This window comes from Hyperolius riggenbachi, chromosome 4 (genome assembly GCF_040937935.1).
Source record: "Hyperolius riggenbachi isolate aHypRig1 chromosome 4, aHypRig1.pri, whole genome shotgun sequence".
In the NCBI taxonomy this organism is placed as follows: domain Eukaryota; kingdom Metazoa; phylum Chordata; class Amphibia; order Anura; family Hyperoliidae; genus Hyperolius; species Hyperolius riggenbachi.
Genome location: NC_090649.1, coordinates 234,636,473 through 234,664,339, shown reverse-complemented (window position 1 = coordinate 234,664,339; position 27,867 = coordinate 234,636,473). Strand labels below are relative to the sequence as shown.

At 45.2% G+C, this 27,867-nt stretch overlaps 1 protein-coding gene across 2 annotated transcripts in view; it reads left to right on the top strand.

Moving 5' to 3' along the window:
* COL9A1 (collagen type IX alpha 1 chain) overlaps positions 1 to 27,867 on the top strand; it is a 220,785-nt gene that overhangs the window by 156,292 nt on the left and 36,626 nt on the right. For both annotated transcript variants that reach the window (XM_068281455.1, XM_068281456.1), the window contains exons 26-30: positions 4,582 to 4,626; positions 8,570 to 8,623; positions 8,836 to 8,889; positions 12,092 to 12,145; positions 12,671 to 12,742. In XM_068281455.1, coding sequence (XP_068137556.1) covers positions 4,582 to 4,626; positions 8,570 to 8,623; positions 8,836 to 8,889; positions 12,092 to 12,145; positions 12,671 to 12,742 — 279 coding nt within the window. The remainder of the gene's footprint in view (positions 1 to 4,581; positions 4,627 to 8,569; positions 8,624 to 8,835; positions 8,890 to 12,091; positions 12,146 to 12,670; positions 12,743 to 27,867) is intronic.

Sequence of the window (27,867 nt, the reverse complement as noted above, 5' to 3'; positions counted from 1 at the left end):
TTATAGCCAGTCATCTTTCATTAAGCACTGACTCTGCCATCTCTCCTTGCAAAACATCTTCGGAATCTGTTGTAGGAGTCTAATTAATGCCACTCATCATGTCTCACTTCAACTGCTGCAAAATGTTCCAATTTGGCTTCTTAATAAGCCATATGTTCCCACTTGAGTCTATACAAAACATTGCTTCTGGGCTCATCCATCTAAGCCGTCACAAGTTGCCTGCCAGCCAGCCCACCCTACAAATATGTTTTCTGTTTTCTAGTCATGCTGACATTAAGTCCTGGCTACTAGAAAGAAACCTGTCAGTTTAAAGGATTGTGGCTGAGTACTTGATATAAATGTGCCACAAATAACTTTTACACGTATCTATGAATAGTATCAGTCATTGTAGATGTCCATCAGAAAGTTTCAAAATTTGGAAGTCGAAAAAGTCAGAAGAGCTGATTGATCAGGTGGTTCCGAAAAATGGAGCAAAACTGGAGCAATTACCCTCTACAACCAATCAGAATTATTTATTCTTTGAAAAGCTAAAACCTGATTGGCTGTGCTGGGCAACTACTCCATATTTCTTTCTGCTGTCTTCATACATCAGTCCTTGCAATAACTGCTTTCTCGCAGTAATGGAAGTCATTGAAATCTGAACACCAGGCATTTTATTAATCCTGCCATGCTGAAAATGTGTGGTAGGTATGATCTAATAGGTAATATGCAGCGGATGTTTTAAAAATAGTTTAAGAGAATATATGTCAGACCATTTTATATATGTTCCCCGAAAAGTTTCAAGCTATCAACACAGCAATCGTTTGCATTTTTCAGTAGGACCTCCTTCTCAAGTGCTTAACCTTCCTTTTCCATAGAACAGAACATGCTGCTCAGCAGAGAGCCAATCTAGCATGTCTGTGAACAGATGACTCAATATTGGGCCTGAGTCATAATGCTTTTCTGCTGACATATCTCAACTTAATTATTAACTCACAGTTTACCTGTCCTGATGCCCACCGCTCCCCCCATTCTCCTCTCTGCCCCCCTTTTCTTACCTAACCCCCCTCCCCCCGGGATCATCCTCCGGGCATGGCAGAAGGGAGGGGAACTGAGGAGTTAGAAGCAAGGAAGCCTGCACATGCGCATAGAGGACCCGCAGGCTTCCTGTTCGGGGGTCACAGCGCGTTTTTTGGCAGAGTCGCAGCTGTAATGTGTTTTGAAAGTGAAAAAAAACTGGAGGCAGAGAGTTTGAAATGGATATTGGTGAATGTATGGGCATACCTAATTATACATGAGTATGCTTAAATGCATACCCAGGGCTACTGCTCAGGTACCCTTTAAACATATACTGTATGTGTATATTATTATTATTATTTAGTATTTTATATAGCACCGACACAGTGGCGGACACAGCCAGCAGTGGGCCCCTGTGCAAAATTGTAATTGTGGGCCCCCTATACGCGCGCCGCGGCAAAATATGGGCGTGGCTACAACCTGCGGCGCGCAAAAATTAGTGGACAGAACCTGCGGCGCGTAGCGCCGCGGCAAAAAAATGGGCGTGGCAATGACCGGATGAGGGCGGAGCTAACTGTAACTTAAAGCGAACCCGGGGTGAGGGTTTATTTCCTTTTAAACAATACTAGTTGCCTGGCGGCCCTGCTGATCTATTTGGCTGCAGTAATAAACTGAATTACACCAGCAACAAGCATGCAGCTAATCTTCTCAGTTCTGACAATATTGTCAGAAACCCCTGACCTGCTGCATGCTTGTTCAGGGTCTATGGTTGAAAGAATAAGAGGCAGAGGACCAGCACGGCAGCCAGGCAACTGGTATCGGAGCAGTGCTTTTCAGCGCTGCTAGCTTTGGGCGCAGCCAGCGCCGCCATAGACTGTAATGGGAATCAGTCTATAGCGGCGCTCAGTGAGGAAGGTCGGCTCCGTCAGAAGACGGAGCCGAAGTTGTTTAAAAAACACAATAATTTGCCTCCAGCAATCGCTGGAAGCCGAATTATTTCATTCCCCCACTATCCATGTCGGCCTGGAGGGGGAATAGTAATTAAAACGCCCCGGACTTGTGCAGAAGCAGGACCAGCCATTTAACAGCTGGATCCTGCGCCCAAGTCTACCAGCGCCGTATTCAAATGTACGCACTGGTATTGCTTAAAAGGAGAGAAATATGGCAGCCTCAATATTATTCTCACCTCAGGTTCCCTTGAAAAGTGCAACGCAAAGACAGTGGGCCCAAGTTTTGGTGACCCTTTCCCCAGAAAATTCACATAATTGTGCAGGTTTTCTCAAGAAAATACACATATATGCCCAGAAAATACGTGCAATCATGTCGGCAGATATGCCCAGAAAATACGTGCAATCATGTCGGCAGATATGCCCAGAAAATATGTGCAATCAAGTCGGCAGATATGCCCAGAAAATACGTGCAATCAAGTCGGCAGATATGCCCAGAAAATACGTGCAATCAAGTCGGCAGATATGCCCAGAAAATACGTGCAAACAAGTCGGCAGATATGCCCAGAAAATACGTGCAAACAAGTCGGCAGATATGCCCAGAAAATACATGCAATCAAGTCGGCAGATATGCCCAGAAAATACGTGCAAACAAGTCGGCAGATATGCCCAGAAAATACGTGCAATCATGTCGGCAGATATGCCCAGAAAATACATGCAATCATGTCGGCAGATTTGCGAAGAAAATACATGCAATCATGTGGCAGACCTGCCCAGAACATACACCTGCTAATATAAATAAAACAAAAACATTTACTCACCTGCAGCAGCAGACCTCCTGTCCCAGCCTCCATCCGGCGCGCAGCTCCCATGGGTGGTTGGGTGGATAGGTAGCCTAGTGGGTGGGTGAGTGGGTGGGTGGGTTGGTAGCCTGGTTGAGTGGGTGGGTTGGTAGCCTGGTGGGTGGGTGGGTAGGTAGCCGGGTGGGTAGGTAGCCTGGTGGGTGGGTGGGTAACTAGCCCGGTAGGTAGGTAGGTAGCCCGGTGGGTGGGTAGGTAGGTAGCCTGGTGGGTGCGTGGGTAGCCGGGTGGGTGGGTAGGTAGCCTGGTGGGTGGGCTGGTAACTAGCCCGGTAGGTAGCCGGGTGGGTGGTTAGGTAGGTAGCCGGGTGGGTGGTTAGGTAGGAAGCCTGGTGGGTGGGTAGCCGGGTGGGTGGGTAGGTAGGTAGCCGGGTGGGTGGTTAGGTAGGTAGCCGGGTGGGTAGGTAGGAAGCCTGGTGGGTGGGTAGGTAGCCGGGTGGGTAGGTAGGTAGCCGGGTGGGTAGGTAGGAAGCCTGGTGGGTGGGTAGGTAGCCTGGTGGGTGGGTAGGTAGGTAGCCTGGTGGGTGGGTAGGTAGCCTGGTGGGTAGGTAGGTAGCCGGGTGGGTAGGTAGGAAGCCTGGTGGGTGGGTAGGTAGCCTGGTGGGTGGGTAGGTAGGTAGCCTGGTGGGTGGGTAGGTAACCTGGTGGGTGGGTTGGTAACTAGCCCGGTAGGTAGCCGGGTGGGTGGTTAGGTAGGTAGCCAGGTGGGTGGTTAGGTAGGTAGCCGGGTGGGTGGTTAGGTAGGTAGCCGGGTAGCCGGGTGGGTGGGTAGGTAGCCTGGTGGGTGGGTTGGTAACTAGCCCGGTAGGTAGCCGGGTGGGTGGTTAGGTAGGTAGCCGGGTGGGTGGTTAGGTAGGTAGCCGGGTAGGTAGGTAGGTAGCCGGGTGGGTAGGTAGCCGGGTGGGTAGGTAGCCGGGTGGGTGGTTAGGTAGTTGAGTGGGTGGTTAGGTAGGAAGCCTGGTGGGTGGGTAGGTAGCCGGGTGGGTAGGTAGCCGGGTGGGTGGTTAGGTAGTTGGGTGGGTGGTTAGGTAGGAAGCCTGGTGGGTGGGTAGGTAGCCGGGTGGGTAGGTAGGTAGGAAGCCTGGTGGGTGGTTAGGTAGTCGGGTGGGTAGGTAGGTAGCCGGGTAGGTAGGTAGCCGGGTGGGTAGGTAGCCGGGTGGGTAGCTATCCGGGTGGGGGGCCCGACTCCTATCCTCCCTCCCTCCCTTCCTTCCTCACCTCGGGGGGCCCCCTCCCGATATGCGCGGCGGGAGAGTGAGCGGCAAATGCAGGAAGTCTTCAGGGCTCTCCAGGCATCCGCTAGAGGCCCAGCCGCTGAGTCTCCAATATGTCTCCAACTGGAGACATATTGGAGACCAAGCGGCTGGGCCTCTAGCGGATGCCTGGAGAGCCCTTCCTGCATTTGCCGCTCGCTCGCTCTCCCGCCGCGCATATCGGGAGGGGGCCCCCGAGGTGAGGGAGGGAGGGAGGATAGGAGTCGGGGGGCCCCCGGGAATAAAATAATAAAAAAAAAAAAAATATTAAAAAAAAAAAAAAAAAGTACTTAATGCCATGGGCCCCTGAAGAAAACGGAACTTCAGGGGCCCTCGTGCGGCGGCACGGCCTGCACGGCCGTATGTCCGCCCCTGCACCGACATCTTCCACAGCACTGTACAGAGTATATATTGTCTTGTCACTTAACTGTCCCTCAGAGCGGATCACAATTTAATCCCTACCATAGTCATATGTCTATGTATGTATATGGATATTAATCTAAATTAACATTTGATGTGTTTTTAGGGTTTGCCAGGCAATCCAGGTGCAAAAGGAGGATCAGGAGAGAAGGTATGATTGCAGGGTCTGTTTTGTTGATAAACATTTATATTCCAATTTTTGTATTGTTTTAATATTTACTGATGCATTCTTTAGATTAGGTTTAACTTTCATATGATGATGTTTCACTAACTTGTAATGCTAAATAATGTTGCTTACCTCTTTATGTACAACTAGACACTTCACTACTAGTACTGTATGAAACTCTTGTTGCAAGACCACTATTGCCATGTTTCAGGAGGAGGTAGACACTTTCCATGTCTATGAAGATGCATAGGAGTTTGAGAATGAAAGCACATGCAAGCCACTCCCATTAGTGGGCTGGTCCTCAGTCACCCTAACCACCAGTTACAGCCATTTTTTCTTTTAACCGAGGCGGTGGAATATTTTACGTATCATTTACTTGCTGGCCAGGACAGTGTGCTTAACCCTCCTGGCGGTATGATTATTTCCAGATTTTTTTTCCAAAAGCGGTGCAATTTTTTCACAAGCTTTGAGACCCTAAAAATCATACTGCTTGATAGATCTGCTGCAGCCCTGCACATTCCACACCTCTGATGGATCCAACTCGGGATTACTGTTCAGAGCTGTGGATTTCCGTCCCGAGCCTGACTCGGGGTTACCGCTAGGGAGGTGGCTCCCTGCACACTGCAAATCCGATTTGCAATTCCGATTGCAATCAACAGAAAAACTCAGAAAAAACGCAGCATGCTGTAAGGATTAAAAATCGTATTCGTATGTAAAAAACGATTAAAAATCGGAATCGCATGCAGTGTGCAGGGAGCCACTGTTTTGTTCTTCTGCAAAAAATCAGCGAATCCAATAGATCAGCACTGCTGTATAATGGATGGGGATAGATTAAAGTATTGCTGAGGGAGGCTTGAGAAATTAGGGGTCAGGGGAATCAGCTAACTTTATAGGGACTATAAAGCTTTATTAAGCTTGTGGGGTCGGCACTGCTTTTTATGTGACAAGGTAAGGATAATGTGGTTTGTATTTGCAGTTATACAGTATATGGAGGTGTTGTGCAGGATATGTGACTACAGCATAGTGCGGGGATCACTTGTGTTAGAGCTTACTCTTTTCATCTAGTATGCCTGCAAAATACATTTCTGTAGTAGAAACAGGACTTTGTTGTAATAGGCAGCAAGAAGCAAGTAATCAGAATCAATATTTTACCTAAAGCCCCTTTCTAGCCTCCCACTGATACCCCCCCCCCCCCCACACACACACACACATACCACCACCTCCACCATTACCACCAGTACCACCAACTCAGCCAGACTGACCAAAGACAGTTGACATATACACAATTCTTTATAATGAAAAGTGATACAGTCAAGTTGCTGTGGTAACTAAGAGTGTGGAAGGGTGCTCTAATAGATGAAACATATTTAGTTGCATTGGGCAGCTGTCTTCCTTTGCTCTTGATTACTTTGTGTATGTCTTGATAAATGAGCCCCAGTGGGCAGAACCATGTGAATCAATCATTTATGCTTCTGCTGACTAATCTGGGTGGCAATCTGGGTAGGCAACCCCCCTACAGTATCCCTTTAAGTCTCTTCATTTCGTATTGTGTGCAGTGCCAAGAAGTACACACTGACATGTGACAGTTTCTGCATTGCATTACAAGTAGGGTTAGGGCTGACTAATGCATGTATCCCCCTGCTATTCTCATAAAGTTTATTCAGTGAAATTTAGCAAAGCCGTGCAATGTTTAACCGACTCTTTCGAAGAGGTGGCACCACAGCATAGTTTCCTGTATTTTCTGCTGTTTTATGTTATCAAAATACATGAGTGGAATTTGCAGTGGTTTTGCCCTTGACCAATGTGAATGTATGTGGAATATTTGCTTCCACTTCAGCTAACACTTGGCATATTTGTTAATTCTTATAGTGAAGCCTTCCAGTTCAGTAAACATAATGCTGGCAATTAATGATCATTACCGCATTACGATTTTCTCAAGCTGTCTTCTTCCAACTTGGATTTGCAAATTTTTATTCAGTGTCTTGGATAGTGTCCACAAACATGCTATCTTCTAAGAGAGCTGGAGAAAATGCAGATGGTTGTTGTATCACCCAGCCATTCACTGTGTAATCAGTTCTTGCAGAGTGAAATAAGTGAGGGTAATGTAGAGGAACAAGAACACAGGAATGGGGTCTATGTGCTGTGTAGGTCATTCTAAACACACCTGAAATGAGAGGGACATGGAGGCTAACATACCTATTTCCTTTTAAACAATGCAAATTGCCTGGCTGTTCTGTTGATCCTCTGACTCTAATGCTTTTAGTCATAGGCCCTAAACAAGCATGACGATCAAATTATTCTGATTGAAGTCTGACTGGATTAGCTACATGCTTGTTTCAGGTGTGTGATTCAGACACTACTGCAGCCAAACAGATCAGCGAGACTACCAGACAACTGGTATTGCTTAAAAGTAAATAAATATGGCAGCCACCATATGCTTCTCACTTCGGATGTACTTTAAGTCACCCTTCAGATTTGAGAAATTCCAGTATATCAGACACTAAAAGACGGGTGAGTGAGGAGGGGGTAGGCAGGAGAGCAGCAGTGTTTGAGTTGACTTGCACAGCAGAAGGATAGGAGGTGGTACTACTGTCCTGACTGAGGAGGAATGGAGTGGCTGAGGGTAAGCTGTTTGTTCATCACAGACTCACAGCCAGCCTGTGCGCTATTGTGTTGAGCTTCAGCATGACATTTGAGAACATTAAATGAAGCAGAGTTAATTGTCGGGTGCTGTGTGATCATTCCAAATCGGGGTGGGGGGTGCATCTTCTTCACAAGTTTGCCTCAGGCAAAAAAGTCTAGATTTGGCCCTGCATACAATCTTAGACATCATGTCAGCAGTGAACAAGCTTAGACATCAGGCTTGCAGGCTCCTGCAGGCGGCTATGAGTAAACCGGATCAGGTTGTTGCCATGAACTCGTAACTCAGCGAGGGGCTTAAAAGGGGCATGGCTTAGATGGCAGAGCTAGGGAGGAATATACTATTAGTCCTGCACGCTGATAGGAAGGTGGAGGAGGCGCGGTGAGTGGGGGGACATAGGAATCTGGTGCTGCTGCTGATGGTTATCATTGCAATCATTGTCAGGAAACACTGCAGGGTGCCCTTTAAAGCCAATGGTGCTCCAGACAATGGCCTGGAATATCTTTGGTTTAAAATAGCCCTGACTGTGAATCTACCCTAATGCTGGGAATACACGGTTAGATAGTTTCTTATCAATCGAGCCGCTGGCAGGGACGAGCGGGGATGCGCCGGGATCGAGCCGCTGGCTCGATCCGGCGCAACTATCTAACCGTGTATTCCCAGCATAAGGCAGTTTACTACTGCTTCTGCAGTATAATTGCACACAAAGAGATAGTTACTAGTTGTCTCTATATACTTCCACTTCACCAGAAGTTTCAGTATTTGCATATGTGAAATGGAATCTTTAGCGATATCAGCAGGTTTAAAGTTGGTAAGTTTCTGTCAAAACTGGCACCTTGTAGTGTCAGCTGCCATACAGGACTTATTTAGTACTTTACCTGATATCAGGTAGATTTTAACCTGTAAATTAAGTAAATTTATTAAGCATAAGCTAAATAAATATTTACAGTGCCTGACTAGTGATTTATATGCTAAGAGCTATATTATATTCAGTGAAAGATTTCCACTAGGTAAGATGGACCTAAACCCTGCAGTGCACATAATTAGAATTCATAACAATCTGTTAAAATGCAGTATACCTCCTTCCATGTATGTAATATATGGATTTTTTAAAGTAGTACTTTAAAGGATAATTATGTAAGGAGATTTTGAAAGGAATCATTGGACTGTTTGTAATAATTACAGTATACCACCATCACTGAACAGACCTTGATCTTCCTACTAAAGCATGCTGTACAAGTCAAAAGCTATTCTTTTTCTAAATGATTGCCTTCTTATTTTGTGTAGGGTAATTCTGGTGCCTCTGGTGTACCTGGCCTAATGGGAAACTCTGGTAAACCTGTAAGATTTAATTTATTTTTTCATGTAATGATGTCTTTGTGTTTAATCTTTTTATGACTATGGAATTTAATATTGCTTTATTAAAAAGTAAGACTACAAAGTCTTCGGAAGAAGATTACTTTTTGCTAGCTACAGACTAACTTTTTTGTGTTAGCTATTGTCTATAGTCTAATGAAATGAAACATTTTGTTTTCTTCTTCTGTTAAAAATAGGGCGAACAAGGACCTCAAGGGGAAGTTGGCCCAAGAGGACCCATTGGAGGTCCAGTAAGTGAATTATTCAATTGATGATGCTGACCATTACTACATCTTATTCTCCAACATAATGAATGTAACTAATTTACTAACAGTAGGGGAATTAGTACTATATAAGCAAACATTTTAGTTATGTTCCGGAATGAAAAGAGAAAACAATTTATGAAATAATAGGTAACATTCATTTAGTATGCTGGATCTATTTCATTGTTCCAGATTAAAGTTTTTTTTTAGGAATATAGAATTTTAGTATCTGTTATTAAAAAGAAAGTGCTCAGATGATATGCTGTTCCTGACGAAAGTTGGGAATAGCCCTAGGGTGGGGGAGATATTGGAGGAGTATGATTACTACAAGAACTTTAAGTGGGATTCCTATAAGAACTTTGAGTGTTATGCACATAGACATGCTTATTGTACAAATGTGTCTTAACAAACCTGAATATGAGCACACTGCTTACTTCAGGAAAACCGTAGAAGCAATCAGGGTACAATAATATAATATAGTGTCAAACTTCTACTTGTCTGCGCAGCAGAAGAAAGAACTCCTTCCTGAATTCTTTCTATGGCCTCTCAGCAGGATCTAAATCAAAATATGACTTCACTTGTTCTCACAAAGGAAGCAGGAAGTTCACAGTTCATATGGGAACACCACTGCCTCAAAATCATGCATCAACCATGCATCAACCACATGTGCAAAGCAGTGCATACAGGAATTCGATCCGTATAAACCAAACATTTATACAGCGCTTTTCTCCTGTTGGACTAAAAGAGCTCAAGAGCTGCAGCCACTTGGACGCGCTCAAGAGACCACCTTGCAGTGTTATGCTAGGTACACACAATACAATTTTTGGGCAGATTTGCCTGCCAGATCAATTTTTTTTTAACATGTTCGATCTGAATTTCGATCAATTTTCCAATCGATTTCCATTCACTTTTATGGAAATCGATCGGAAAAAATGATCAGAAAAGCGATCGAAATTCAGATTGGACATGTTGGAAAAAATTGATTTGGCAGGTAAATCTGCCCAAAAATTGTGTCGTGTGTACCTAGCATTAGGAAGTCTTGCCCTGAACGCCTTACTGAATAGGTACTGACCCTAGCCAGGATTTGAACCCTGGCCTCCCATGTCAAAGGCGGTGCCCTTAACCAGTACACTATCCAGCCACTAAATTGTCGCCACAAAAAAATGTGATTTTCTCCTTAGTGCAGTAGGGTATTTTTTATTAGGAATAACTATGATGCATCTATGAAACAAGGATGTTAGCAATGTTTGGTCTTTTGTCCTTTTATTATGACAGTGAACCCCAATTTAATATTCTGTACTTCTGTACTCCAAATTCTCCTAGATAATTATACATACAATAAAATCACAGATTTGTATTTCCAAGTGGGTTAATATAACTAAGTGTTACATTTGTCATGCAAAAGCCAATGTTCAGAGCATGTATATAATCCTGGGTACTTTTCCATTAGCCGGGCGCAACTGAGCTAAGTAATGTACCCGATTCCTTTTTTTTACTGGCCGTCTCGCTGCGGGCCAAATGTATCAAAAGTGAGTTAATTTTAATTAAATTAAGCCGGCGGCAATGTAGCAGATGAAGCCGCCGGCTTCGGCTCTGCCTCCTCTTCTCCCCCCTGCCTCTCTCCTATAGAACACTGGCAGCCGGGGGACACGCGTGTCCCCCCAGAGCCGTTTGTCGCAAGAAACAAGCAGAGCGGGGAGGATGCAGACATTGCTTCTGCCAGCACCCGCTCTGCAAGAACAAACGGCAGGATTCCCTGCAGGGACGAACGACTCTGGGGGGACACGCATGTCCCCCGGCAGCCAGTATTGTATTGGAGAGAGGCAGGGGGAGGAGAGAGAGCCGAAGCTGGCGGCTTCATCTGTTACATTGTCGCCGGTATATGTAACAGATGAAGCCAGTAAAAACATGAATCGGGTACATTACTTAGCTCAGTTGCACCCGGCTAACGGAAAAGTACCTAATCCTGTCACTGATACTAGTCTAGTACATTGGCTTTGTGATTTATTTATTTTTTTTGGGTGGATAGTTTTGGGCTTATCCTCATTTGTTTGCGTAACCGTAACCAATCCCCCTCCATAAAATCGCATTCTGAAGCCTATAGTGAGAGGGAAGGCCAAAACTGCTCCTTGGCCCCATAGAAGTCCTTATAGCAGCTAGGGCGATTGATACTCCCCTATATTTTGACATTTTCTCTTGTCTTAAAGGACAACTGAAGTGAGAGAGATATGAAGGCTGCCATATTTATTTCCTTTTAAGCAATACTAGTTATCTGGCAGTCCTGCTGCCTCTAATACGTTTAGTCTTAGCCCCTGAACAAGCATGGAGCAGATGAGGTGTTTCTGACATTATTGTCAGATCTGACAAGATTAGCTGCATGCTTGTTTCTGGTGTGATTCACACACTACTGCAGCCAAATAGATCAGCAGGGCTGCTAGGCAACTGGCATTGTTTAAAAGGAAATAAGTAGGGCAGCTTCCATATTCTTCTCACTTCAGTTGTCCTTTAAGTACTCAAATAGGTAGAAGGTATGTGGTTGCTAAACAAGTATTTTAAGAATTAAAATAAATGGTGGTACACCCATTTTACAAATACTGGGCAGTATCCTTTCTTGGCAGTTAGTTGTTTAGTAATTCCATGTATTATTTTGCTTGGTGTAGGTGTATAGTCATACATACCCAGATGCATAGGCCTTGTATGTTGCTGCTTGTGCATCACCTGCGAGATCAGTACACATGTATAAACATTCGGTTTTCCAAGTTTCATCTGTATGTACCTTATCCCTTCTCAATGTTTACTGCAGTCACATCATTAAAATATGAATTTAAATTGCAGGGTGCGGGTCACTGCATTTTTAAACATCACACTTTATCTTATTAAATAAGACTGCAATTTTGAAATGTAAAACCATCTTAAATGATCCAATACAACACCAAATGTTCACTGGTGTATAAGTACCATTCAAGCAGTGTAAAGTGGAGGAAATGACTGCAATTAATTCTGAATCAATGCAAATGACATTGTAACAAAAGCTTAGTTTAATTAGATAAGTAGAGGTAGAAAGACCCTTAATTTCACCGTCACTGTATGAACTGAGAACAAATGCTAGAATAGGAAATTCATTTAGAATATTTTGTTTATACTACGCATTGTGCGGCATTTGACATCTATCTCCTTGTTTTTTATAAAGGGTGACAGAGGAGAAGCTGGTCCCATAGGCCCACCTGGACCACCTGGGAAACAAGTAAGCCAATGTTTGTCATTATTTCCTACAAGACAAAAATAATCTGCAATATTGTGTGTCATATTCAGTGTTATCATTGTGATCTACACACACAAGCACACACTGATAAGAGTATCATACATAAATCTTCCAAGAATATCTGCCTAATCTTTTAAGGAAGAAAGTCCAGCAAGCGGCAGAAATGCAAAAGATGTTCCCTGTCTGGATGTAATGAGGTGAGCTATGAATAGCCCCTTTCAGTCCAGACTAGACGCTATTTACACAGCAGAAGAGGAAAGGCACACACAGGGTCCTGTGTGAAAGAATGCACTGTTCACAAGGAATGCAAACCATGAGGATTGTATCTCACAAGGAAAGCACAGGATAAATAGAACATTCTGTTTTATTTTTAATTTCTTTTATTGTAAATAATGCATTTTATGTGTCATGCTTAATATGTATGTTTCCTACTTTGTTTTATATATATTATGTATACAGGTATAGTGTAAGTTGTTTGCTAAACTTAAGTATATGATTTGTTTTAAGGGCCCTCGAGGAGATCCTGGATTCCTAGGATTGCCGGGACCCCCTGGTCTTCCTGGACTTAAAGGTGACAGGGTAAGTGTTGGTATGAAGTGTAGACAGCCACAGGCAAGTTACTGGTATTTAAATGAAACCCATGTGTACAGCAGCTGGTAAGAAGAGACGCCAGCTAAATTTACTCCACAAATAATTTCAAATGCAAATAAGTATATTGACGTGAATGGACTACACATAGTTTTATTTAGTGTGGTAGTTTTGTTCTCATAAAATGTCTTTCAAGGAGGTCCTGATCAACAATGTAGTATATTTACATTATTGATTATGACTCCATCCTAAAGGTGGCCATACATTAATAGATGGCCACTTGATGTGTACAAAAATAGATCCATCTCAGATCAGAATACTGATCTAAAAAGGATCTATTGTAGCCACAACTGCCAGAGGATATTAGTAGATTTTAGCATAAAGATCTGTTGAATATTTGTTAAGCCGCAGTGCTGCACTGCTGATACAGTGTAACGCTACAGGCTCGTCCATTTACCCTTCCTGCCCCCTGTGCCACTGCCTCCAGCCCCATGCACACAGATCTCTCCCACGCCGCTGTGCTCTGCTGCCTTCAGCTCTGGTATCGGTTCCCGTTAGCTCTGCCAGTCGCACAAGAGAAGTACACCCCCTACATATCTCTCCGGTGGCCGCTTTACTCCCAGTAATGCAAGTGTAGCTGCGGGGAAAAACAGTGAGCCTACAGGGTACTCATCTTGGGAGGTGGAAGCCTCTGGATCCTGGAGAGGCTTCCCCATCTTTCTCCACCAGCCCGTTCCAGCGATGGGACCCCCAAGAAGCGTCTTGTTGACTTGCTTGGGCTCCAGCGGAAAAAGTAGAGCCCAATTGGTTCCGTGCTACTGCACATGTGTGAGCAGTCTGCTTCTGTGCAGTAGCAAAGACCCAGTTGGGCTCTGCCTTTTCCACCTGGGCCTGAGCAGGTCCGTAGTACTGTTTGGGTGCAGTTTGGCTGCGTTTCGCGATCCCATCGTTGCATTGCCCTGGCTGAGAATGATCCAGAAGCTTCCTCCTCCCGAGGTAAATATTCAAATATGTATGCAGCAAACCTCACAGGTTTACATCAGGAATACATGTAAAGTATGTAATAAACAAAAGTGTATGGAAAGTATTTAAAACAAACCAAGTGAAAACTGCACTGTATCATGGCAGCGGCTAGTGGGCGGTTCCTAATATTCAAGTGCAGACAGCACACTGCAAACTTTTTGGGAGATATGAGAATATATGAAAAAATGTAGCCAGTGGGAGCCTAATTAAGCTGAAATAGTCATTTTGTGCAGAATAACTCTTAAATTTGGGGTTGTAAGCAATACACTTGTGTAACAGATGATAATCCTACAGTATATTGAATATTTTAAAGCAGATTCCGTTTCTAAGCATGACACCATTGCAGTGTGCAGCACAGCATGTCCACCATTTATAACAAAGGGCACTTATTCCTGCTGGCTAGACAGCAAGGAACAGCTAAGGCATGTAATTAAGGAAATGAGAAGGAGCACTTTTTGGCCACAAATACATAATTAAGGTAGACCTAGAACATTTGCATATTATACAGAGATAATAATAACAGTCAGCCTAACAACACTGCTTATTTCAGCAGTGAACTGACAAGTCTGAAGAAGATGTAGCATAGGTTATCTGCAAGAGTCCCACTGTGCATCCTAATTGTGATGTGTTATTTCGCATGATGAAGCTAATAATATGCAAACCTAATAGAATCTTCCTTGTAAACAGTTTTATTGTTGACAGGCTAGGCAATGGAATTGTATTGATTCAGTGAGAAACGTGATAGAAAGAAGCGCAATGTCCAGCTGAGATATCAGCAGCTGTGTGCGCCTGCTTTTAGTTTAGATTGTTATTATGTAACCAAGTTCCTTGATTACATAAAAGCGTAAGGCCGCACATGAAAGGCATTTACAGATGTCTTTGAGTTTCTAAATTAGCAGTTACCCAAGGTGCATTCATGCTCAGTGTTGCTTACCTATAAATAGTGACTTTTATTCCCCATCACATTTTACTTTTGCGTTCCTTTTGTGCTGCACTGCAGGTTGAATAGACACCATTTGGAGCCGCATTCAGGTTCCTTCAAGCACTTTGGGGAGTTGCCCATAAGTGTATATTGGAGTTTTAGAGCAATAATAAACTTATCAATGTGAAATTTTCACTGAGAAAAAAACTGTAACGGGTGTTAAAGCAAAATCCAACCCCTCAAAGCTAGTTTATAAGAGAACAATTCTCTCAAAATTCTTATTAGCTTCACCAGTGGCGTCGCTAGGGCCTTTGATCCGGGGCACCTCCGAGAACCTGTTGCCATGGTGCCCCGGATCAAATGAGCGGCAGGAGGGAGCACTGGGCGGAGCGCCAGGGGGAGCGGGCAGTTCAAAACTCACCTTCCGTTCGGATCGACGCAGGCACAGATTCCATGTGCTTCAGACTTCCTCCCACCAGCATCCGTCACCTTGGTTACAGCGCCCCCTGTGATGACGCACAGGGGGCGCTGTTACCAATGCGAGCTACGCCGGCGGAGAAAGTCGGAAGGAGCTGGAGGCTGTGTCTGCAACGATCGGAGGTGAGTTTGTAATTGCCCACTCCACCCGCCACGCCGTCCAGTGCCCCCTCCTCCTTACTCCCGCCTCCCTGGGGGACAGCTGCCTATCTAATCTATACTGGGGGAAGCTGCCTATCTAATCTATACTGGGGACAACTTCCTATCTAATCTATACTGGGGACAACTTCCTATCTAATCTATACTGGGGACAGCTGCATATCTAATATATACTGGGGACAGCTGCCTATCTACAGTGGTGTGAAAAACTATTTGCCCCCTTCCTGATTTCTTATTCTTTTGCATGTTTGTCACACTTAAATGTTTCTGCTCATCAAACACCGTTAACTATTAGTCAAAGATAACATCATTGAACACAAAATGCAGTTTTAAATGATGGTTTTTATTATTTAGTGAGAAAAAAAACTCAAAACCTACATGGCCCTGTGTGAAAAAGAAATTGCCCCCTGAACCTAATAACTGGTTGGGCCACCCTTAGCAGCAATAACTGCAATCAAGCGTTTGAGATAACTTGCAACGAGTCTTTTACGGCGCTCTGGAGGAATTTTGGCCCACTCATCTTTGCAGAATTGTTGTAATTCAGCTTTATTTGAGGGTTTTCTAGCATGAACCGCCTTTTTAAGGTCATGCCACAACATCTCAATAGGATTCAGGTCAGGACTTTGACTAGGCCACTCCAAAGTCTTCATTTTGTTTTTCTTCAGCCATTCAGAGGTGGATTTGCTGGTGTGTTTTGGGTCATTGTCCTGCTGCAGCACCCAAGATCGCTTCAGCTTGAGTTGACGAACAGATGGCCGGACATTCTCCTTCAGGATTTTTTGGTTGACAGTAGAATTCATGGTTCCATCTATCACAGCAAGCCTTCCAGGTCCTGAAGCAGCAAAACAACCCCAGACCATCACACTACCACCACCATATTTTACTGTTGGTATGATGTTCTTTTGCTGAAATGCTGTGTTACTTCTACGCCAGATGTAACGGGACACGCACCTTCCAAAAAGTTCATCTTTTGTCTTATCGGTCTACAAGGTATTTTCCCAAAAGTCTTGGCAATCATTTAGATATTTTTTAAGCAAAGTTGAGACGAGCCTTAATGTTCTTTTTGCTTAAAAGTCGTTTGCGCCTTGGATATCTGCCATGCAGGCCATTTTTGCCCAGTCTCTTTCTTATGGTGGAGTCGTGAACACTGACCTTAATTGAGGCAAGTGAGGCCTGCAGTTCTTTAGATGTTGTCCTGGGGTCTTTTGTGGCCTCTCGGATGAGTTTTCTCTGCGCTCTTGGGGTAATTTTGGTTGGCCGGCCACTCCTGGGAAGGTTCATCACTGTTCCATGTTTTTGCCATTTGTGGATAATGGCTCTCACTGTGGTTCGCTGGAGTCCCAAAGCTTTAGAAATGGCTTTATAACCTTTACCAGACTGATAGATCTCAATTACAGTACTTTTGTTCTCATTTGTTCTTGAATTTCTTCGGATCTTGGCATGATAGCTTTTGAGGTGTTTTTGGTCTACTTCTCTGTGTCAGATAGCTCCTATTTAACCACTTGATGACCCACCCTTTACCCCCCCTTAAGGACCAGCGCTGTGTTTAGTGATCTGTGCTGGGTGGGCTCTGCAGCCCCCAGCACAGATCAGGTAACAGGCAGAGAGATCAGATTGCCCCCCTTTTTTCCCCACTAGGGGGATGATGTGCTGGGGGGGTCCGATCTCTTCTGCCTGCGTGTGGCTGGCGGGGGGGGCACCTCAAAGCCCCCCTCCGCGGCGAAATTCCCCCCTCCCTCTCCTACCTGCTCCCCCCCCCGGAGATCGGGGCTGCACAGGACGCTATCCGTCCTGTGCAGCCAGTGACAGGACGTCCCCTGTCACATGGCGGCGATCCCCGGCCGCTGATTGGCCGGGGATCGCCGATCTGCCTTACGGCGCTGCTGCGCAGCAGCGCCGTACAATGTAAACAAAGCGGATTATTTCCGCTTGTGTTTACATTTAGCCTGCGAGCCGCCATCGGCGGCCCGCAGGCTATTCACGGAGCCCCCCGCCGTGAATTGACAGGAAGCTTCCTGATTAATCAGCCTGCAGCTGGCGCGCTGGTCCTGCAGCTGCCACTTTGCCGACGCACGGTATAAGCGTGCGGTCGGCAAGTGGTTAAGTGATTTCTTGATTGAAACAGGTGTGGCAGTAATCAGGCCTGGGGGTGACTACAGAAATTGAACTCAGGTGTGATAAACCACAGTTAAGTTATTTTTTAACAAGGGGGAAATCACTTTTTCACACAGGGCCATGTAGATTTGGAGTTTTTTTTCTCACTAAATAATAAAAACCATCATTTAAAGCTGCATTTTGTGTTCAATTATGTTATCTTTGACTAATAGTTAACGGTTTTTGATGAGCAGAAACATTTAAGTGTGACAAACATGCAAAAGAATAAGAAATCAGGAAGGGGGCAAATAGTTTTTCACACCACTGTAATTTATACTGGGGAAAGCTGCCTATCTATAGAGATGGCCCGAACGGTTCACCGGCGAACGGTTCCCGGTGAACTTCCGGTGGTTCGCGTTCGCGGAGAACGGCAAACTTTTGTGGAAGTTCGGTTCGCTCCCATAATGCACCATTAGGGACAACTTTGACCCTTTACATCACAGTCAGCAGGCACATTGTAGCCAATCAGGCTACACTCTCTCCTGGAGCCACTCCCCCCCCCTTATAAAAGGCAGGCAGGCTTTCGACTTGTGTGCCTGCAGTAAATAGAGAAGGGACAGCTGCTGTAGACTCTTTCATAGGGAAAGATTAGTTAGGCTCTTGTAGGCTTGTTAGGTTGCTCCTTTCTGATTCTTATTGCTAAAATAGCACCCCACAACAGCTCTTTTGAGAGCTAATCTTGTTCTTGTGATCTATTTTTTTTTTCTGTTGCCCACTGACACTGCATTTTACAGCCCTATCTGTTGCAGCTGGACCTTGGTAATCGCTATACTGTGCCAGGCCCTGTCTAACTATCTATACTGGGACACCTACCTATGCCTAGCTAACTACTGGGGCACCCACCTACCTATACGGGAACACCTACCTATGCCTAGCTAACTACTGGGGCACCCACCTACCTATACAGGAACACATACCTATGCCTAGCTAACTACTGTGGCACCTACCTACCTATACGGGAACACCTACCTATGCCTAGCTAACTACTTGGGCACCCACCTACCTATTTGGGAACACCTACCTATGCCTAGCTAACTACTGGAGCACCCGCCTACCTATACGAGAACACCTACCTATGCCTAGCTAACTACTGGGGCACCCACCTACCTATACAGGAACACCTACCTATGCCTAGCTAACTATTTGGGCACCTACCTACCTATTTGGGAACACCTACCTATGTCTAGCTAACTACTGGAGCACCCGCCTACCTATAGGAGAACACCTACCTATGCCTAGCTAACTACTGGGGCACCCACATACCTATACGGGAACACCTACCTATGCCTAGCTAACTACTGGGGCACCTACCTACCTATACGGGAACACCTACCTATGCCTAGCTAACTACTGGGACACCTACCTATGCCTAGCTAATTACTGGGACACTTACGTATGCCTAACTACCTTATGGGTTTGAAAACCGCTATCGCCTGCACTCTGGCCATGTTGCGCACCAGTCCAGCACGGCCGTCACTACACAAACTATACTGGGGGAAGCTGCCTATCTAACCTAAACTGGGGGAAGCTACCTATCTAAGGAAAAAAAGAAGCAGTCCTAGAAGCTCAACTGCAATAATATAATTGAGCCAGGGAGTCAACCAGTCCACACCCGGATCCTTCAAGGTGCAACAATCCACAGCAATAGAAATAAAAGACTGGGTCTCCACCTGGATGAATGCAATTGTGGCACTATTTTATTGCACCATAGTGACAAAACAACACAACGTTTCTGCCAGCAGCCCTTTATCAAGTGTAACACTTGATAAAGGCCTGCTGGCCGAAACGTCGTGTTGTTTTGTCACTATGGTGCAATAAATAGTGCTACAATTGCATTCATCCAGGTGGAGACCCAGTCTTCTTCTTCTATTGCTGTGGAAGCTACCTATCTAACCTAAACTGGGGGAAGCTACCTATCTAATCTACACTGGGGGAAACTACCTATCTAACCTACGCTGGGGCAGTTACCTATCGAACCTACGGTGGGGACAGCTACCTATCGAACCTATGCTGTGGGAAGCTACCTATCTAACCTATACCAGCCAGCCAAAGACAAGACAGAAGCCATGTGAGGGGCTTATATATGTGAAATGCTGCCTATTGAATATGTTTAAGTTAGGCCACTGCTATGTTCATGCACATTTGTCCCCACCTTTGACCACGCCCGCTTTACACAGCATTACCATGCCCATTTACCTCTTGGTGCCCAGGGGTGTCCTGGATCTCACAGGAACCTAGAAACACCCCTGAGCTTCACCAAGATGGGTGCAGCTTGGGCTAGCTAATCACCTAAGAATTAACATGGCCTTTGATTACCTGGATAATTGTTATTTATTTATATATCACCCTCATCTTCTGTGGTACTGTACAAAGCAAATACACAAAATAGAAAATACAATAAATACATAAATTGTGTATGTGCAATACATTCAGAACCTCTTTGCAACGTAAGTACAAAAATGCATGCATTCGGGACCAAAGATGTTGCAGATACGACTTGATTGTGACTATTAGTTTCTGATAGGATCTATCTGCTACTGATCTTGGTCCTGCTGCTCCTTCCATGATTTTGTGCACCTGAAGGGAAAGATTCAGCTGGCATATGACAGCAGACATCTGCCCTCACATGCCGAATGGCTCCTGATCACGTGATCACTACAATCACTGCCGATCATAGTGATATCTGCCAGTAGCAGGAGAAACGACTCTTACCTCTCCTGAGTTTCCGAGCCGTGCAGCCCCCCCTCTGCTCAGATTGCCTCCAGGCTCTGGCATCACACTGCCTCTTGTATAGGGAATATGCTTGATGACACCCTCAAGCTTGGACCCAGTACTTAGCAGCAGTGTGAGACTGGATGCTGATCTAAGCAGCAGAGGGGACTGCTCTTCGATGGAACCAAGTAGAGGTGAGTTAAAGAGAACCCGAGAGAAACTGTATGAATTGATACTTACCTGGGGCTTCCTCTAGCCCCCTGTAGTCCATCTGCTTTATCAATGTCCTAACGATCCCCTTTGTTATCCCGCAGTGTGTATATATATATATATATATATATATGTATATATATATATATATCACTTAGTTGTCTTAAGTAGTGATTAAGTTATTTCTATTTGATTAGCTTAAACATGAAAACTGCTCTAGTTTTTAAGGAGTTTTATAATAAGTCATATGACAACATCAAGCACTGCATGTACATGTTAATTTGAAAGAATGAGTTCACAAGAAACACTAAGAGAGAGTTTTGATGAGGCATTATAGTGACAAGACATGTCGGGTGGGATCTAGATGCACAAAAATGGTGGAGTTGGCCGGCATGGTACAAGCGGTAGGGGTGAGGGTATTAGAGGAATTTAGCATTTTTATAAGGGTGCCTTCAAGAGGCCAGTGAGGAAGATAGAGCCCAATCACATTTTTTTGTTGTTGTTCCTTCCCTTCTGTAACTGAATTTGATTTTACAATACGAGACAATAATAATAAACTAATTTTACACCATGAATGAACAGTTTTTTTTTATTGAGATCATGGCTGACTGTGCTAGAGCTATTCATTTAGTAGAGTGATGAGAGAAGAACCTAGAGTAAGGGTTGACATAGGTCATACAACCCTTTTACCACATAGGGATCATATCAGTCCAGTGAGTTTACCCCACTATATGCTTTGATGGAGGCTTCTTTTTCTTTCTTCTGGCACTTGCTAATATATGGTTGCACCTTTGAATGTCACATAAAAAAGTTGCAGGGATGTTTGATCAGAAACACAACCTGTATATCGAACTATGAAACTCTGCAGTATTTGGCTATCATGTAGGCAGAAATCGTGAAGAATTGGCCTGTGCTGTCGCCTTAAAAAATGCAGACTGGAACTGGGCTGAGTCTGAAAAAAGCAGCAGGCTGTATTTGGCTAAATCAGTCTGAATGCTGACAGGCAAGATCCTTTTAGAGCAGGGGTCTCAAACTCAATTTACCTGGGGGCCGCTGGAGGCAAAGTCAGGATGAGGCTGGGCCGCATAAGGGATTTCACAAAAAAAGTCAATCAGCAGCTCCGGACGTCAATCGCGGCGCATCGCCGCCTCTCCCCGCCCCTCTCTGTGAAGGAAGAGTGAGAGGGGCTGGCAGAGGATTACTTGGGAGCACTGAAGCGAACTATAAGGAAGCTTTTGCCAGCGGGCCACAAACTATTGTATCGAGGGCTGCAAATGGCCCACGGGCCGCGAGTTTGAGACCCCTGTTTTAGAGTTTAGGTTGGAGAGAAGGTTGCAGCAGGCAGTGCTGGGGACTACTGGGCTGCAGTGGGCAGTCCATGAGACTGAGTGTTACCAGACAGTTCTTGAGAATGGCGCAGCAGGCGGTGCTTGGGACTGGGCCACTACAAGCAATGTTTGAGATAGGGTAATGCAATGAGTACTAAAGGTTACTTTGCAGAAGTTGGTCCTTCAGACTGGGCCACAGCACTGGGTGCCCAAGATTGGACTGCTGCAGGCGATGCTTTAGACTGAATAGATTATAGCTAGAGGTGTAAATGTCATAGACAACATGCTATCTATCAAATGTCTGACTTCTGCCTGGTGTCCAGAAAAGTCGTGCAGGATGGGACTTTGTGTACCTTTACCAAAAGGCACAACAGACATAATGGACATGTCAGAAGTGTACATTTGTTGTGGGCGCCTGACATTTTGGTGCAGGGTGAGCCGAATGACAGCTCACCCTGCTGTTGTACAAATTCTGGGCAGTGCTAATTACTATTCCCCCTCTGAGTCATAGCAAATCGGAGGGAGAAGTAATTCTGGGTCTAACAATCGTCGGATCCCCGAATTACCTGTACATGGGGCGGGGACTATAGCATTGCTGCTATAGCCGAGCTGAACCCAGGTGCTATGCAGTGCGCTGTGCATGCCGAGAAGCTCTGCCTGAATGTTAGAGTGGATCCTACACCTAACATAAGATCCGTTGACAAGTCTGTTGGTCTTTTATGTTACATTCAAGTAGTGTGAACCTAGCGTTGTTGAATAATGGGTCAAGCTTAACACATTCTTCTCACCGCAGCGCCTCTACAACTCCGCTCTGTAAAGCACTACACTGGCTCCCCATCAGCTTTAGGATCAATTTACAAATCCTGTGCTTGGCCTACAAATCAGTGCACAAGACCTGCCCGACCTACATCTCTGATCTGGTCCACAGGCACATACCAGCCCGCCCCCTCCGATCCTCCAATGACCTGCGCCTAGTCGCACCTCGCATAACTCAGTCACACGCACGATTGCAGGACTTCACCAGGGCTGCCCCTACTCTCTGGAACTCTCTCCCACCAGCTGTCAGACTCGCCCCCACCTTTAATACCTTCAAACAAGCTCTCAAGACTCACCTCTTCACGCTCGCATACCCCCCTACACCAGTATCATAATATGTTCTGTTAGACCCCCTCTCAAAAGACTCACCTATTGTCTCCACCCCACCCTTTAGATTGTAAGCCTCTGGCAGGGCCCTCCTCCCTAGTGTTTCCAGCTTGATTATGCAATCTTACTCACAACCACCCTTCTTGTAGACTCGAACAGTCTCTATCTTGACCTATGACACTGTATTGTTATCAAATCATTTGCATGATCTTGTTTTGTTGTGAGTTTCCGTATGTTCTACCTGTATGTTAACCCATTTATCTATTGTGCAGCGCTGCGTAATATGTTGGCGCCTTATAAATACAATAAATAATAATAATAATAATAACACAAGGACACACTCTAATGCAGGCAAATAATCTGTTAAATGTTGTTCAACTTTGTTACGAATGTCTGTTTGGAGCTTGCAGCATGCAGAAAGCAATGGATAATTTTCTAGCATTTTGGTATCATAAACAGTGCAGTATTGTGATTATTCCCAAACATTCTAGCAAGATGTAAAGCAGGTGTGCTAAACCTTTCTTTGTTGTGACCCATAAGTGTACCATTTTCCTGGACTGCTATTGTCAGTTTATTGTTATTCTGAGCCTCATAAATGTGCGTTCTCAGTTTTACTTTCATGTAGAAATAGCATTTCAAACAATCCAAGGACCCCAAAAAATGAATTGCAAGTTATTATAAATACCAAGGATGTGAGGCTGTTATATGGTGTAGCATACTGCTGCTGTGAATTAAAAAGCATTAAAAGATACCACTACCTTGTAAAAATAACTGAAGTTTATTTAACACAGATGTCATGCAGGGTTTTATTATATTTTTTTTATTTACCTGTGGTTTTTATAAACATTGCGTTTTTTATAAACTTTGCACATTACATTTGTACATTTTCATTACAAAGTTTAGGGCTATTAAACATTTAATTTGTGTTCATAATATCTTGTTAGTTGTAGCTAAGATATTATCAGGGCTGTTTTTTCCTAATTACAGTTTAATCTAGCGAGATAGTTGTTTTCACTAAAAAAAGAGTTACTCACTGCATTACAGTAGTTTAAAATATGCTGAAATCGACACTTTTAAGTAACACACTGCTGTGTGCCAGGAAATGGCTCCGCACATTAGTAGCTGATTTGGTACAGCAATTCAAATAATCAGAACTCAGCAGGTAGTTTTCGTTTCCAGAGATGTCAAAGGTAAAATGTTTAATATTGGTGGCGAGATATAGATTATGCGTTCCCTGCTAAGAAGCTAATTGAAAAGCTCTGTTATGAAAAATTAGGCTTTGCTTCCATTAGCACAACTAACTTTTTCTTTCCAAAGGACTTTACCCCAGTAAGTTTTAGTTGAATTAGAATGTAGTTCTTTGAACAGGTTAGAAGAATTCTATTTTTTTTTCTGTTGCTCAGTATAATGTTAGACTGGTCATCAGTGACTTCTTCCTCTCGAAGCTGCTCCAGGGAGGAGAATCTTCTTTCCTTACATGGTCAGGCATGTGCAGAGGGCGGGGGCACCTAGGACCCATACTGACCTCTCCTTTCCCAGCATTAGCATTGTTCCTGCCACCCCCAGCACTCACACTGATCTCTCCCTCCCTCAGCACTCACACTGACCTCTCCCTCCACCAGCATCCACAGGGACCTCTCCCTCCCCAGCACCCTTATTGACGCACCCACAGGGACCTCTCCCTCCCCCAGCACCCTTATTGACCTCCCCCTCCCCAATGGCACCCTTCTTGTCCCCAGCAGCACCCATAGTGACCTCCCTCAGCACCTAAACTGACCTCTCCCTCCCCCAGCACTCCCAGTAACCTCTCCCTCCCCCAGCACCCCTAATTACTTCCTCTTCCTGCAGCACCCACACTGACGTCTACTGATCTCTACTCCTCCCAACATCCACCCACACCCCTTTCCTCTGTAGTTGGCACCCAATACTCGCACTCACATGACACCAAGTACCTGCACCCAGGCCTGACATTGCACCTAGTACTCACACTTGCATACAGCCTTCAAATGGCACCCACTATCTGCACCAAGCACCCACTTAACCAGTACCCACAACCAAAGTACCTGCATTTAAAAACCATGTGACACCCAATGCCCACCCATAGCCAGCACCTAGTACAGTGATGGCACAAAGTATTCGCACCCATGTCACACTCAGTACCGGCATCCAGCACCCACATGACATCCAGTACACACATCCAGATCTCACATTGGACTATGTACTTGCAATCAACACCCTCTTGACACTTGATATCCACCCATAGCCAGAACCCACATGACACCCTGTACTACTACCTACACCCAGTACCCACATGGCACCCAGCCTCTGCAGTCAGAATTCACATGACAACCAGTACCCCCTTATCCAGATATGAGGAGGGGGGACCGTGCAGCCACCGGTGACAGGTCCGACTGACTCCACACCATTGTATGCAACCAGCACTTCTGTGACTGAATGTATGTGTCAAGCAGAGGTCTTCAGAGGTATGGTTTAGGACAGTTGGAGAGCCAGGAGAAGGGAGGGGGGTGAAGGTTACATGTCACTGCAGGGCATGGGGAGGGGAAGTTCCCCCATCATTTGTAGGTACTACTGTGCATTTTCGGGAGGAGGGGGGGTGAGGACCCTTTTAAAAATTTGAGCACCTCCCACTTCAGACCCCTCTGCACGGCCCTGTACATGGTACTAGATATCTTGCCAGTAGTGTATGACTGGAGAATGGGCCTGAGTGGATTATACTCACCAGAATCGAGACTCACAGCAGATTGAGCCTCTCTGTAGTATTTAGCTTTTCTCTGTATACGATCAGTCCATGTCTAATTAATGAACTAGTAAAAGTCGCCCTTTGCACCCTATAAATATCTGGCTTCTCAGCTGAGAGTGATGCTACTGTGTGCTTAAAGGAATACTATCGATTGAAACGACTTTTTTTTTAATACTCTATATTAGTGTACACATTACCACTAGTGCTAGGGGCACTTTATTTATTCACCCAGGTCTCTCTCTCGCTATCCCTGCTTAAAAGTTCATTTTTCACACAGCTCATAGTAGTTTGGGTCACCCTGAGCTGCTTGGTTACTCTGTCACACAGCTCACAAATATATTTCACTGTGTCACTCACAGCATGCAGAAGACATGAGGAGAAATAGGCTGATTTGAGGTGGTAACAGGTAACTAAATGAGCTGTAATATTGCTGGAATATAACTAGCTATAACACTAGTCTGTGTTTACACTCAGACTGGCTGCCTGCTTGTGGTGATTCACTCCAGGCTGCATCCACTTTACAAGCTGCTGAGAGGGGCAGACCACTGTCTACAATTAGCATTATTAGTATCTTTATCAGTCAAGAGAAGCAAAGATAATAAACACACATACCTAGAATCTTTAACCCCTTACCACCATATCAATAAGATTTTTTCAGCAAGGTGATAATTAAACTATAAACTGAGGAGTTGATAGCAACTCCCCTGTGCAGAGACATTGTCTAGCCCTCTGGGAGCCAGTATTTAGATACATTTTGTATCCAACACTGACGCCAAAACTGACGGAGGATTTTACAGCTGAGAGGAACAGCTGTGTGAGGAATCAAATTGCTCCTAGTACTTGTCCTAATGTGTGCTACAACATACAGCATTTAAAAATAAATGCATACATCGATAGTATTCCTTTAACGGTGCAAAGTGATTGGGAGCCAGGTATTTGTGCCATGGAGCTGTCTTCCAGCACCACAGCACAGCTGCCTCACTCTAGAAAATGCATATGCATCCAACGCTGTTACCCAATGCTCGTTGCTAGAGCCAGCAGGATTCCTGGAACTTACCCAACATCTGCCGAAGCATGCTGGGCTATGCTAGCATGGTCGTTCTATAACGCCCGCTGGACCAGTTGTGACTGCCACTCAGGGGCGTAGCAATACAGGGTGCAGAGGTAGCGACTGGATCGGGGCCCTCAGGCCAGAGGGGCCCCGAAGAGTCCACCCTCTATCACAGTATTAGCTCTCTGTTGGTCCTGTGCTGGTACTAATCACTACTATAGATGCTTTGAATAGTATTAATCCTTAACAAACTGTTTCCCATCCTCTTCTTGCACCTCTGACACTGTAGTTGCTATTGGCAGGTTTTGATGCGCCGTATCAATTGTTATGTATAGAGTGCTTGGGGGGGGGGGGGCATGCAAAACTTGCACCGGGGCCCACAGCTCCTTAGCTACGCCACTGCTGCCACTGATGCTGTCCTCTTCTCCTTTCCACTGGAGTCCTTCCGAAAGCGGCTGTCTAACTCCCACCAGGGCTCCCCATTCGTCCACTTGGTGGATTAGTAAGAATCATCCTGATTCTTAATGGACCATTGAGAATGGATGATGGATGATTCCTAATGATTCTCACACTTTTCAAAATACCACAATATACATATTCTATGAAACAAGTGGACTTAGGGTTCCATAATGGTTCTTAGAGTCATTGCAATATTCTGGTATTATCAAACATCTCCTCATTCCGGAGTCCAGACTTTCCTTTCATTTTCCTTAACCACTTAAGTACCAGCAGTCTCTGCCCCATTAAAGGATACATCCAAGGTTTTAAAAAAAAGATCCACTTACCTGGGGCTTCCTCCAGCCCGTGGCAGCCGTCCTGTGCCCTCGCCGCAGCTCCGGTGGCTCCCGGTCTTCCTCACCAGCGCAGCCGACCTCGCCAGGTCGGGTTCCGGATCGGCCTCTTCAGTGCTCCACTGCGCGAGTCACTTGGTCTGGCCTACGTCATCTGGACGCTATTGCACAGGCGCAGAACTTCTGCGCCTGTGCAGTAGCATCCAGATGATGTCGGCCGGACCACGTGACCTGCGTAGTGGAGCGCAGAAGAGGTCGACCTGGAACCCGACCTGGGCGAAGTCGGCTGCGCCGGCGAGGAAGACCGGACGCCACCGGAGCTGGGACGAGGGCACAGGATGGCTGCCATGGGCTGGAGGAAGTCCCAGGTAAGTGGATCTTTTTT